Consider the following 14,798-nt stretch of genomic DNA (forward strand, 5'->3'; position numbering starts at 1 on the left):
GAAGCTTGAAAAATGTAAGGTGCTGTTAGCATCTGTCGGTTTTCTGTATATCTCTGTTACAAATGAGTTATCGATTCTTGTAATATTCACATCTAGGAAGTGGATTTGTGGGTTACCTATTTCCAGCGTAAATTTAATTTTCCCATGGCAGCTGTTTAAATAGGTGAAGAATTGTTGTAAGTCATCCTGTGATCCATGCCAAATGCCAAAAATGTAATCTATGAATCGCTTCCAGAAAATTAAGTTCTTTTTCCACGGTTCTTTGTTCAATATGTGTATCTTTTCAAAATGATACATAAATATATTGGCATATGCTGGGGCTACTGAGGAGCCCATTGACGTGCCTGAGATCTGAAGAAAAAACTTGTTGTTAAAGCGGAAGTAGTTGTTGTAAAGGATGGTGTTAATTATTTCAATCGCAAATTTCTTATGTATAGTGATATCTCCATGTTGTAACAGAAACCATTCTAAAGCCGCAATGCCTTCTGCATGGGGTATTGACGTATAAAGACTGCTCACATCTAATGTAAATAGCAGGATTTGGGATTCATTGCAATTTAGGTTCTCCAGTAAGTTCAGGAAATGGGAGGTGTCTTTGAGGTATGTTTCAGTTTTCTGCACCAGTGGTTGAAGTGCCTTGTCCAGATAAGTTGCCAGTGGATGGAATATACTTTGCTCTGTTCGATTTTTATAAAATATGCCATGAGCTGTGTTCGATTTTTACAAAATGTGACCTACCAGAATGTGAGTTCAATATGAGACAGAAATATAAGCTCAACTTATTTTTGGTATCTTTAGAAATGACTGCTCACTTGTCTTCACATCTCCTGATTTTTATACTCTAAGATTTCTTGACCAAATCATGTTACTTCATCAGTTCATCCTTCATCTACATGTAACTACCTTGTATTTCCTTCTCTGGAATTTTTTTATTTTTATCCCATTTGGCTGGTCTAGAATTATGTATGTCCCATCACATTTTCCCATCTTCTTGTTATTACATATATACTCTTCCTAAATTATATCTATCTTTATTACTTAGGTATTCACTCGCTTACCTTCACTCCAGCGCTTCTACATCTAAGCTTTTCTTTTTTTCTAATTTACCTCGCTCTCATGAATGCCCTTGATTATTACAAGGCTCCCTGCCTTAGGGGCGCATAACATTTGAAATACTTATTTCATTCGATCGTACAATTAGCACCATGCGCATGCGCACGATGACGTCACGATGTTTACATCGTGACATCACACGTCTAATGACGCACGTACACCTGACGTCGGGCGGCCATTTCTGAGAGTATTTAAGGACCGCTAGCACCGGTAGTCGGTAGCGAGTCCGGGATGAAGATCATGCTCCTTACTATCTTTCAGACGACCTCGTATGTAAGTACTCGAAGGGTTTCTCTCGTTTCTTGTAGTCTTTTAATATCTATCAGCTTACTTAGAACACTCTGCAACTCTTTTCCAGATTCTTCTGTAAAAGGCCCCTCCATGGGCTTTGTTGATTTTTTCTACATGACAAGTTGGAGTGAATCATTACTCAACCTTCCTTACCATCTACTGAAATTAGGTGGCAAGTTAACTTTTTCTCTACCGTCTTGAAATTTGACTTACATTTTCTTACTCTTTATTTAACCTACACTATCTCCACCTTTCTCTTGTTAATAACCTAGGGACTGAGGTTACACTACCAGCAAAGGAAACCGATAGCTTTCCCCGTATGAAGGACAGCAAACAAGGGAATCTTTCTCCTTAGGTAATTTGCTTACACAACATGTCAATATATCAATCATTGATGAAAATGTGATTATTATCGATTATTACCGAGAAATCTGTTTTATGTTCAGACGTTAAAACATTGAAATGAAATGATATATGTAATATCTAAAGAAGCTTCTTTCTTTTCCTATTGGAAATTTCATAAACTTTTGTAACAATTGGAACTAAAACGCATGTACTTTGATATTATGTCTTTCAGAAAAATGATGCTAATTGCCCCTGAAGAAGTGATTTCATCACGAAACGCGTTGGGCTTGTAATAAACCAATGGATTTTTTATAAAAAAAACCTAACTTTGTCACTGTGTTTTTGATATATGTACGTATATATGTCATTAAGTAAATTACCTACAGTCCAGTACAAATGAAACTATCACATAAAGGATTTAATTAAAAATCTAACATACAAGGACTCCTTACAGAGCCACCCATAGAGCGCAGAGGACGGGAGTTCCCACATTAGGGAACTTTTCTACCTTGGAGGCTTCCCATAATTAGGCCGACTTCTTGTCCCACCCAGCAATGCTTGTGTAAGAGGTTCAAATGGCCAGCTTGTGAATCCCCACTGTACAGGTGAGCAAGGATATCCGCTGGGAAGTCTGTTTACACTTTCTATAACTACTTTTGACTCCCCAGACCAACTGGTGCCATAGAAACACACCTATGCAGAATTAAGTCTTGCGTTTTGGGAGTGTATCTACAAGGATGATAAGACACATCTAAAAGAGATTTAAACCATAATGGGTCATAATTAATTGATGATGGGTTATAGTCTGTCTCTCATCTGAAAGCAAGATTATACCTTGCAATGTACTAGCTCCTAGTTGCTAAGACATAGCTCCTACCTACTGGGTGATGCCTGGAGCTGAGTTTATCTCTTGCTTAACAAATCCTTATTTCGATCCCTGTAGGGGAACTGGAATGTACCATGGTTGTAAATGACCAGCCCCGCCCTTTAGCCCTTTTTGTTTTTTATTCCTTCCCTCCCCACACCCCACCTCCTATTCCTGTCTTCCTCTTAGTGCATTACATAGCGACCGGGTCTTGCCTACAGCATTGTACACAATAATATATAAATAAATGCTATGGGCTGGTATAGTATTTGTGTGGGTGATACAGCCGAGACAGTTGGCTTTGCGTACAAGAATGGATCACCATATGTATGTTAATGTCAGTGTGTATAGGCCCATATTACCAAATTACTGTGAATGCAAACAGACGTTCAAGGCCAAATGATAATGATGTGTTATTATATATCACTTGTGCTTAAGCAATTTAGTTTATTTAGAACAAATATGCATACAATATCACCCAACCTGTGCTGGTACTCATTTATCAACCTCGGAAGGATGAAACACAGAGTGACCTCGCTGGGATTAGAACCTGTAGATCACACACACATTACAGCAGCAAGTGCTCAACCCACTGAACTATTTTACCGGCTAAAGCCATCTTACCGGCTATAGAAAAATGAGCAATTACATGTCTGAATGTTGTCAGAAAGCAAATTGCACTCTGTAGTGGATACCATTAAACTGGTAACTGAGATTTAAGAGCAGGCCAGTTCATCTGCAGGTCTCGTGCAAAGTTGCCCACATGTCAAGCATGCGTGGATCTACTTTAGAGACTTCAGAGGTTGTCAAAATACATACCATTGGGAGGGTTTATAACTGTGTATTAAAGAATTTAGAGTAGTGCAGGGAAAGCAGTGTACTCACACTGCATCCGTACTCTGGGCACTCGTTACCTCATACATGCAAACAAACATCCTGAACAGCATGCCAGGGAGATAGGAAAGATAGACACATTAAAACAAAGCATTAGTTGTGGCATTAGTTGTGGCACAATGAAATCAAGGGGCCCTTTATGTGATATAGTCAAACATTTATACACTTTGCACAAGCTTTTGGGCACAAGCATTTTGTCAAGTGACCGAGGACATCGAGATGGAATGTCTTGTGATGCTCGTAACAGAGACAACGGCAGAAAAAAACATGCTATAACTGTAACTTCCGAAAAGCAAAACACATAGTCTGAAATGGATGCTTATTCTACTCTAAATGCTTTTTGGAAGTTTTTGTCTGCATTGTTAATTTGAGGTGTTTAAGAACAGACCATCAATGACTCACCCTCTGAAGTGTGCCTGAAATAAACCTTTAAGGAGTCTAGCAATTATTGTATAGAATTCCAGGAAGACAAATCATTTGTTATTCCCATTCTCTCTTATTTAGGGTCACTGCTCAGTGCGACCCTTGTGGAACCCCCGTTTTTTTTTTTTTTTTAAAGAGGCCTGAACAAGAAACCAGTCACTCCTGAAATAAAGAGCCACATGGCGCTGGCCACAGCACAGGAGCTCCAATAAAACATTTTTTTGGGGTAGCAAAGGAGTCCACAGGCGTAATAAGGGAGACCTCAGGTTGAGACCCCTGGCTACCCCCAAATGACGTACCTGCGTAAGAGTATCTTTTTTTAGAGGGAGGGGGGCAGACAGGTCAGAAGAGGGAGGGGGGCAGACAGGTCAGAAGAGGGAGGGGGGCAGACAGGTCAGAAGAGGGAGGGGGGCAGACAGGTCAGAAGAGGGAGGGGGGCAGACAAGTCAGAAGAAGGGAGGGGGCAGACAGGTCAGAAGATGGAGAGGGGCAGACAGGTCAGAAGATGGAGAGGGGCAGACAGGTCAGAAGAAGGGAGGGGGCAGACAGGTCAGAAGAAGGGAGGGGGCAGACAGGTCAGAAGAAGGGAGGGGGCAGACAGGTCAGACGATGGAGGGGGCAGACAGGTCAGAAGATGGAGGGGGCGGGGTGGACAGGTTAGAAGATGGAGGGGGCAGACAGGTTAGAAGAGGGAGGGGGCAGACAGGTTAGCAGAGGGAGGGGGCGGACAGGTTAGAAGATGGAGGGGTCGGACAGGTTAGAAGATGGAGGGGGCGGACAGGTTAGCAGAGGGAGGGGGCGGACAGGTTAGCAGTGGGAGGGGGCGGACAGGTTAGAACATGGGTGCACAATATACGGCCCGCGGGCCAGTTGCGGCCCGCCATGCTGTTTTTTCCGGCCCGCGAGGCACAAAGACTTTCCTAATGGAGGGAGGCCCGCAAGCAGCATCGGACGCCCTCAATTAGGAAAGGCTTTGTTGTCTTCCGGGTGGGACAAAACACTGTCCCTCATTGGCTCAGCACACACGCACCACGTCGCTCCTACGAGCCAATTAGTGCGTGTGCTGCACCAATGGAGTGCCAGCACTACGGCTGGCGTGGCCAGTAAGGCTTGATGCCGGAAGGCATTTCAGCCTTGCTGGCCACGCCAGCTGTAGTACCACTCACCTCGCCAGCGTTCAATCTTACCTGCCTTCCAGCACGTCCGATAAGTGGTCTGTGTGCTTGTGTTTGTGTGTCGGGTCTGTTCTGCTGTATGTTTGTGTATGTTGAGATGGGGGGGTGGGAGGGCGTGTCGGATGTGTATGAATGTTTGTGTTGTGCATGTTGAGATGGGGCGGGTCGGGGGCATGTCGTTTGTGTATGAATGTTTGTTTTTGAGTGTTTGTGTTGTGTATGTTGCAATGGGGGGGTGGGGGGATGTGTCGGATGTGTATGAATGTTTCTTTTTGAGTGTTTGTGTTGTGTATTTTGAGATGGGGGTTGGGGGGGCGTGTCGGATGTGTATGAATGTTTGTTTTTGAGTGTTTGTGTTGTGTATGTTGAGATGGGGTGAGGGGGGCGTGTCGGATGTGTATGAATGTTTGTTTTTGAGTGTTTGTGTATGTTGAGATGGGGGCGTGGGGGGTGTTGGATGTGTATGAATGTTTGTTTTTGAATGTTCATGTTGTGTATGTTGAGATGCATGTTTGGGTGCATGCTTCAGAGTTTGTGTGCTGAGTTGGGGGGTTTGGGTCTGTATGGGTGCATGCTTGAGAGTGTGTGTGCTGAGTTGGGGGGTGGGGGGTTCGGGTCTGTATGGGTGCATGTTTGAGAGTGTGCTGATTTGGGTGGTGGGGGGTTCGGGTCTGTATGGGTGCATGTTTGAGAGTGTGTGTGCTGAGTTGGGGGGTGGGGGGTTCGGGTCTGTATGCCATGGGGCAGAGTGTTTGGTTGGGGGCGAGGGGGCCATGGGGCATAGTGTTTGGTTGGGAGTGAGGGACAGGGGGCATAGTGTTTGCTTGAGGCGTGGGGGCCATGGGGCATATTGTTTGGTTGGGGGTGAGGGGGCCATGGGGCATAGTGTTTGCTTGGGGGGTGAGGGACAGGGGGCATAGTGTTTGCTTGGGGGTGGGAGCCATGGGGCATAGTGTTTGGTTGGGGGTGAGGGGGCCATGGGGCATAGTGCTGCACTCCAAGAGTGAACTCAATAATAAAGCTAAAACAGGCACAGTTAGGTTTCCTCAAAAAAGTAAAGGATGTACATCTCCTGACTTAACGAAGGCCATACTCCTCTTGGGCAACCCAAACAGCAAACTATAGCAGTCCAAAATAACGGAATGTCCAATCAAGGGTCAATAAAATATATATAATTTCATTAAACAGACGATATATAATAACTAAATCGAAATAAATGATAACAATGGAAAATGTGTAGTACATAATGTAAGTTTGAAATGCGATAAAAATCGTTACCCCTCAAAAACATATTATTTTTCCATGTGTTTAATACAAATTGGGGGTTGAAAAAGCCTCCTGACATGTTCCGCCTACCGCCCCGCCCCCTTTTACTTTTCGGCCCACTATAGCCCTCATGTAAGGTACTTTCGGCCCTCTGTCAAAATCAGTTGTGCACCCCTGGGTTAGAAGATGGAGGGGACAGACAGGTCAGCAGGGGAAAGAGCGCAGGCAGGAAGCAAGAGAAAGAATGTGGACTCACCCGTTCTCTACTGGTAATAGTTCAGACAGCGAGCTGGAACGAGAAACAAAATGCAATGGCGGTGACTACAACTACATCACATACTGTCTGAGGGCCAGCTAGGCCCCCCCATCAACTTGTCTACCTCCATAGACTGCTCAGTCCATTCGTCCTAGAAATGTAGGTCTAATGACTGTTCTCTCTGGCCACAAATAAAGCAATGGATGTATGATAAGGATGTGTTTGAGCAATGGCTTCAGCTTGCCCTGTTGGCATCTACATACGCAAGGACTGGATAGCCAGGCACTGGCGCTAGATGATTAGATGGATGCCAGACAATCCAAGTGGAATGCGCGCTAATAAATTGGGGTCGCTATTGCGTGGATCATCAGTACCAGTAGAGGAAAACACAGAATTTAGAATGTTTGTACTGGTTACTCACTCAATACTGCAGTTCCCGTGAGTCTGCTGGAAATGCCGGAGCTTTAGGAATTCCAAGACCTCTTTAGGAACCTCCTGGTTCTCCCACAACACCCCCTGTTCACAAGAGAAGAGAAAAACCAATAAGACAGGATTGCAGGACAACGCAGATGCATTCACAGAAACTGCTGCAAAGGGCGTGCCGGGTACTCCCCAAAAAGAATATTCACTACAAAAATATGCAAGATGAATATTTAAAAGGCATTTTTGCCTCGATGGCCCTCAAAACAGGACGGGCAAATAGCCGCTCTCCCAGCCAAAGGCATCTAAACCAAAATATCATATCGAACTTGGAAATCAACGACCAATCAAAAACAGACAAGTACCCAGAAACCTGATGAATCCAGAACTCTTCGAACCACCGCAGATTATACCATTCATTACCAAACCCCACCCGCTTACCAACCTCCACTGGAGCGAATGCCAATCACGCCACAAAGCCGAAGAAACTGACACCAGCCAACAAACAGTAAACAAACAAAACTATGGGACAACATGAGAGAACTGACAACAACCACAACACCAGATACCTCCTCATCAACAGCCTGCTCTATATACAAACACAGCACAGACATCTACGACCCGCTTATCCAGGATTATTATACTGACCTACTAATCTTTATAGTAGGTTATATTAGCACATGGAGATCATAATTGACCTCCTCTCAGCCAATCAGAATGTTTAGAGTACAGTCAATAACTACTGTATCGACAGCATTCTGTCTTCAAAAGTAGTTGTGGCAACAACAATAAAATTTCCAGGAAAGATTTTTTTTTTCAAAAAGACAATTCCTTTCTGTGGGGTCCTTTATTTCAAAGCAACATCTTATTTAACACACCAGAGAGAAAGCTAAAACATGGGAACATGCTTTCAATTTCTTGGAGATAACTATGATATGATAGGTTATTTATAACGCACTTAATACCCAGAGATTTCTGAGCACGGACCCGGGGATCAAACCTGTTTTGCTCTGTGTCGTCTTGCTTCCAAGGCGAGCACCTTGCCCCTGTGCTATCATCCTGAGACATGACGCCTAATGCATGCTCATGCTCAGGCCACTCCTGTTTAACTAGGTTTGCAATAAAAATACCTAACTTTTGAAGACAACCTTGATATTGTAACACTACGAAGTAAAACCACATTTAATTTACTATTTCCATTTACTTTATTCACTATTAAAGTCACATTTTGATTTCACCACCAAAACTTTAAAATACTTATTGCTGCTATCACCATGTGTTAATAGCTATATAGATCTCAGAAGAGGACATTATCGCCATGTGTTAATAGCCTTATAGATCTCGGGAGGGGTCATTATCACCATGTGTTAATGGCCCTTTGGACCCCAGGAGGGGTCATTATCACATGGGACAATGGGCCTTGCCCAATTTATGGCCCTCGGCTTTGTCTCAGGACAAAACTTGGTGGTGGGTCTTTATACTGCGAGAACGACACCTTCCACGGTCTATAAGGCTATATTAGTTCACTTTTGTACTGCGCCGATTCACCACCGTAGTAGTTTCAAAGCACCAATCCTTGTCCACTGCGTATTATGTCCCTGTCTGGGGAAACTGGATCATAGGCTGCTGGGAAGGAGAGGAAGAGCAGAAGTGAAGGTGAGGAGGTTGCCAATGTAGTGAGGGGTCGGGTGCGCGGATACTTTGCATTAGCGGGAATATGTGTGAGTACACTGTGTATGGACTATCTTCTAACGAGATGTGACACAAATGTATTCATGACCCTGCGGGTAAGTTCCTAAATAGTCATTCTGGGAGTGCCAAGTCGATTCCAGAAAGTGGCCTACTTCAAGATTAGGGCGCGTGCGAAGGTGAATGTTGCAGAAACCTGGCTAATAGGTGACAACTCTGCTGTAATAAACAGGTGCATTCCCTCAGAATTGCACCATGAAACTTGCCAACCACGCCAGCAACCAAGGAGGTGGAACCACATTCCTACATAGACTCAATACACACTGAAGCGTTACCAACGGACACCACCCCGGGGCTGCAAATCATTGCTATTACACAAATATCATCCAACTCATCATTCCCAGAAATCCTTGTGGATGCAGTAGCTAACCTCACTGTCAGCTGCCAACACCTAACCATACTGGGAGATTACACCTATTGGCCAGGAGGTAAAGGATCACAAGGCTACCAAATCCTGGTCAGAAAATCTGGACCACACCCACACACACCTGGGCACACACACGGACACACACACATCTGGACACACACACACACACCCCCTGGATACACTCTCGATACACTCTGGATGCAGTATTCTGCAAATAAAATGTTTAGCACTGTAGCATCCACTCAGGGAGGACCACTTTGCTAGCCCGTTCAGCATGTTCACCCTAGATACAATGACTACCAAAACTGTATCAAGGCTCCATCGACATCCATCGATTATACATCAAGCTGAATGTGCTCCTCACACAACTAGAAGCATCCAAACCCTACCCTCCTTCCTAAACCGGAATGGAACACAGAGGCGTAGACAGAGTAGGGCCTGAGTGGGAAAGTCCCACTCAAAATCTGTTAATGCCCACTCAGCCTTGATACCAGATAAAGAACTCTGATACCCCCATGAAGAGATCTCACAAACTTGACCTACTGGCATTAAAGAAGCCCTTGAAACACTCTCAGAAGAAGCTAGGAGCTCAATGGTCCTCCCCCCAAATCAAGCATCTCAAGAAGAAAGAGTAGGAGGCCAGAGCAAACCTGGAGGACATACATCTGTTAACAGACAAAATGCCACCCGGCTGACGTCGACAGAGCTACAGCGCAGAAACAACAAGGGCCCAAAAAGCCCATTAAACCCACCACAGAGTCTGCACAACACACCCAGAAAAATGTTCAAATTCAAAAACCTTTTAGCCTCCAATAAGCACACCAACCCCATCTGTGGTGCTGCCCCTTGAAGGGCTTCGGCATGTGGCAGAGACTCAATTTCTGCACAGTTCACAGACAACATTCTACAGACCCAAGACTACCTAGAGAAGAGTGACACAACAACTGCATCCAACTTAGAAATTGATTGAGTGCCTCAAAAATAAACCTCTACATTCGGATCGGGAGATTTCTGCCTCTTCTCGATGCAAACATTCATTTGTTAAAACAAAGTATCAGGAACTCGGCAGGATCGCCCGAAAAAACACATGCTCCAAAAACACCTACAAGACCATAACCCACAGCCCCAGGTTGCCCCGCTCTTCCAATCACTCCTCAAACCCTCAACAGAAGGAGGAGGAGTCCCATGAGCCTTCAAAACTGTTCATGCTATGCGTCTACTTGAGAACCAGATAGCACAGTGAGTAGAGCGCTCGCTTAGACATCCGTGCAGTGCCTGCCGACAGAGGTCGAATGGAATCCCGGCATGGCCAACCTCAGCCTTTCATCCTCAGATGCCTGAGGGTTTGTAGTGCTATATAAATGCAAATTATTATTATAAAACCACAGCTAGTGTATGGGAGCGAGGGGCCCTCAGGCCCCCTCGCGTCGTACGCTCCTCAGTACAAAGCTTGGACCACGTGCCTCCGGTAGTGGGATTGCCCCTTGCCCTTATGTAAAGTTAACCACGGTTGACTGCTACATAGATGGGACTACTGAGCAGGACACGGGGCATCCATCTTTTGTGCCCCCTTTCGACTCCATCTTGGGTAAACAGGCCTCACTGCGATAGTACAACAATGCTCAGCTCCCCTTCCACCGCAGCAGCCAAGGACAGAGACACACACACAAGGCGTGCAGGCAGCTGGCTGGCCCCCACCCTTGCACTTCCCCTGCGAAGGAAAGCTCTGCGCTTCCACTCTCACGCTGAAGCTGGAGAAAGTTGCAACAATCATTATGCTACAGTTTTCTTCCTTTGAGATCACTGTTCGTCTGAGAACCGGCATGTGAACCAGGATGAGCTAAGCACTTTCTGCTCGATTCGTCCTCATAAACGTGTAAGCCACCCACCCCCATTAGAACAATTTATTGCCATCTTGACCCTGCACCCCCTGGAAGGTATTTCTTTCAAGTGCCAGACCCTCGCCTGTGCTGCGAAATCCACCCAATACACTCCTTACTAACCTTAAGCATTTTTACTACTATATATGTTTTTGCTTGCACTAATGAGTTTGAAACCTAGGAAAAGATGCAGAACACAGCCTGATTCTTCTACATGCACAATAAGGTCAAGGCCTTCAATTAAAGCCACGAATGACCCAATTGTACTGACAACAATCATTGTGTGTGACTTATGTAGAAATGTGACAAGTAGCATAAAATGTTTTAAATAATTTGTTATTTAGTGTGTAACATATTAGCTTAGGTAGTGACCACAGTGACCGGACCCTGACCTGCATGGAGCACAAGATGTTTGACGTCCATCATCTCATCAGCCACTCAGCCAACAAGGAGGAAGAGATGCCATCCACACCTACAGCACCACACCGTCTGGCCAATCGGGTCCATTTAGCATTTTTTGTTAGAGTTACTTTAAATAATATAAATACAAGTATGATGTAATGAGAGGTGTGAGAGTTGTTGGGTTATTTCCTAGCTGGAGAAATAAACCATCCTTTGAACTCTTGCAGCCGGGCCTCAGTGCCTCTTTCCCCGACAAGGGGTTGTGTCTGCTATTTTATTTTTTCTCTCACACGTAGTAAGCCGTGGAAAGGCACCTACATTTTTGGTGACCCCCGCAACGTGATTTAGAGAGGTGCCTTGAGGCCTGCGCTGCCCGGCAGCGAGATCCAGGGCGCCCCCACAGCAGAAACATCGCCTCCGCGGTTGACCAGACTGTGCACACCAAGAAGAAAGGGTCAAGGGTTCCCGGTTGACGAAAACCTGATCGAAAAAGCTGCTCACCAAGGCAGGCCACGGCTTGGGTGGGGGACGACCCTCGGAGTACCTCACTGAACACGTGGAGTCCCGGTTGCAAAGACCCCAAAGGAAGGTAAGGGGAAATACGGGAAGAAGGGAATTAGCAACAAAGGGAAGGTAGCCAAGAATAGGGTCTGCGCGAGTGACGGTGAGTTTTTTCTGATCTATCCTTTATATGGCTATTAGGTGTTGTAGGAAGTGAGAAGAAGAGGAGAAGTGGTATCCTAGCCCGTAGGGGGTAGAAGGCGGCGCCGCGTAGCATTTGTCCCGACCAAGTGCAGAATAGAGATAAAGAGAAAAATAGTAGAGGTCTCGTGTAGGCTCGGAGTAGTTTTTAGAATATTCTTTTTCCGTGGAAGTAAGAAATCTTGAGACATAATAAAGGTGAAAGAGGTGGGGAGTGAATGCGAAATAGTAGGTAGTATAGGGAAGAAGAAAAAACAGGGACAGTAACGGGAATAGGGAAAGAACAAACACGCGCAGGCAGTGCATGTGTATGTTGCATGATTATAAGTTTGTTGGTCTGCTTTTATGTATATGTCTTGTCGAACACGCTAAAGTATTTTAATACAAGTAATTTGTGATTGATATAAGGTTAAACAGAAGAAATAAACTGTGAGGGGTGATCAGGTAACACCTCTCAGAAAGCTAATGTGACATATGGTAATTGTGAGCATTGATAAAGAACGTATTATTTCCACATATTGTAACTGACATACCTAGTTAGAGGTGGGAAGAGATTCAAAGGTACTAGAATACACAAGAAAGGAAAAGAAACATTGCCATGGGGGGAGTAACACCACTAGCACATATTTGCCAGCACCTTCCACTTTATAGCGACAGGATACAGAAGTATCACGATCAGTGGATCACTGAGATAAAGGGAGACAGGGTCACACCAATTTGGCCAGAAGGAGGATCATTTGACAAAAGAGTGTTGGACCTAGTATCAACACATTTGTTAGCGCGATATAAAGGGAAACAGTTACAGAATCGGAGAGAAGTGTTAGATTTATGGCGAATGTTTGAGGAAGTTCCCCCCCCACGGCAGATGTAGGTACAAGCCGAATGACAGAAAAGCAGAAAAACCCTGAAGAAGTAGGCGGGACACCAAAAGGGGAATGCTCAACAACTACAACCGAAAACGAAGTAACAAAAATCTATCCCTTAATGACTAGGCCAGCGGTAGGGTTTAGTGAACCCCTGTATATACCACCCACTGCCACTGCCCAAGGCGGGGCAACAGCCCCCAAACCTCCACCATATGACAAAGGAGGCCTGTATGGCCCCACGAGCGCGCCTCCTGTGGATATAGCACGTTTAACAGGTGATTTGAACCGTTAGCTAGCACACGCACAAATGGAAATAACACGGTTAAGAGCTTTATGTGACAAAGGGCAAATGCTGCCAGGGGGAGGGGAAGTACCCCCGCTGTCACTAACAGATCTCACACCTCCGATCGGGGAAGCAAGCAATGCAACCCCAGCAGCCTCGGTATCGGGGCAGTCTATAGTATCACAAGGGACGTCATCGCAGCAGAGGCAAGAACAAGAGTGGCACTCAGGACAGTTCCTGTTCCAATTGAATAACAAACCAGTGAGAATTATACGCCCAGATACACCAGAGAGTCAACAAAGTGGAGACCAGGGTGAAAGACAAGGAAGTGAACCTAAGGAAAACTGGGAGGATAATAACGAGCTAGAGTCAGAAATAGAAGAAATATGGGACGATTTAGATGAATACGAAGAGGCAGCTGCTGCAGAGGGGTCCCCACTACCAAACCGCCGTTACCCAGACACACTATCGCCACCATTATGGCAAGGTAGATTAAGACAATGAACAAGGAGGATACGAAACATATTGGTAAGTAAAACGAAAAAGGGAAGACAAGCAGAACGGGAAAGAAACAAAAACTACAAATGCCACTGATACATAAAGGAGCAGGTAGGCCAAACTACATTCCGTGGGCCCAAATGGACAAAACCAATTTGTTAAAACTCCTCCCCCCACTGACGGGAGGGGCAGGTAAGTGGATACATGTATTTGAGAAGAACACGGCAGGTGTGCCGTTAGCTATAGGTGATGTAAAATGTCTATTAGTTTCAGCAATCGGGGACCAAGCAGACACAATCTGGGAAAGGGCAGGGTTCCCGGGAGTAACGATGAGCTGTGACCGACACGATGGATCACCATTTAACAATGTTCGAGCACAAGTGTGGGATGCATTGCGGCGTGCATTTCCAGACGTTCCAGATTTACATGCAGTGATGCAGTGCACGATGGAGGAGAACGAGGATCCTGCGCAATTCATTTTGCGAGTGCAAGATTTATGGAGAAGCGAAACTGGTACGGCATGGAATCAATCAACAGCTTTATTCTATTTTATCATTAAAAAGGGGTTGCCGAAAGAGGTGCAGAAGGCCTTGGACAAAATAGCTGGGATCGAAGCCAAAGGGTGGCCTGAAATTCAGAGCATAATTGTACACCACTGGAGGAGGATCAAAGAGAAGGAAAAGGAGGTCACGCAAAAGAGACTGGCTGACGAAGCAAAATGAGTACAGACGAAATTAGTGAAGGTCGCAGCCATTACTGCCAGTGCAACAGCAGATAGAGGAAACGAAAGAGAGGAAAACGCGGGAGGAAGGCCCGTTGGGATAGCAGCGCAGTAGGTTGGAGAGGACCAAGGACAGTGGAACGGAGAGGAACAGCCATGCCAAGGATCGCAGTGGCAGAACAGGCCGGCCCAAGGAAGAGGTGGGTACTGTGGGCAAAGGGGAGGATACGGAGGAATGGGAAACAGAGGGTATGGTGAGCAAGGACCAAGGGGAGGACAACA

The 14,798-nt window shown here is 45.4% G+C and overlaps 1 protein-coding gene across 2 annotated transcripts in view; it reads right to left on the reverse strand.

Annotated features, from left to right (window-relative positions):
• Nucleotides 1–14,798, reverse strand: part of SNX22 (sorting nexin 22) — a 215,519-nt gene that overhangs the window by 52,871 nt on the left and 147,850 nt on the right. For both annotated transcript variants that reach the window (XM_069624695.1, XM_069624694.1), the window contains exons 4-5: nucleotides 7,050–7,144; nucleotides 6,629–6,661 (exon numbers count right to left, since the gene is read on the reverse strand). In XM_069624695.1, the coding sequence (XP_069480796.1) occupies nucleotides 6,629–6,661; nucleotides 7,050–7,144 (128 nt within the window). The remainder of the gene's footprint in view (nucleotides 1–6,628; nucleotides 6,662–7,049; nucleotides 7,145–14,798) is intronic.

The sequence above is a fragment of the Ambystoma mexicanum genome, chromosome 11, assembly GCF_040938575.1.
Source record: "Ambystoma mexicanum isolate Mex_15411 chromosome 11, UKY_AmexF1_1, whole genome shotgun sequence".
In the NCBI taxonomy this organism is placed as follows: Eukaryota; Metazoa; Chordata; class Amphibia; order Caudata; family Ambystomatidae; genus Ambystoma; species Ambystoma mexicanum.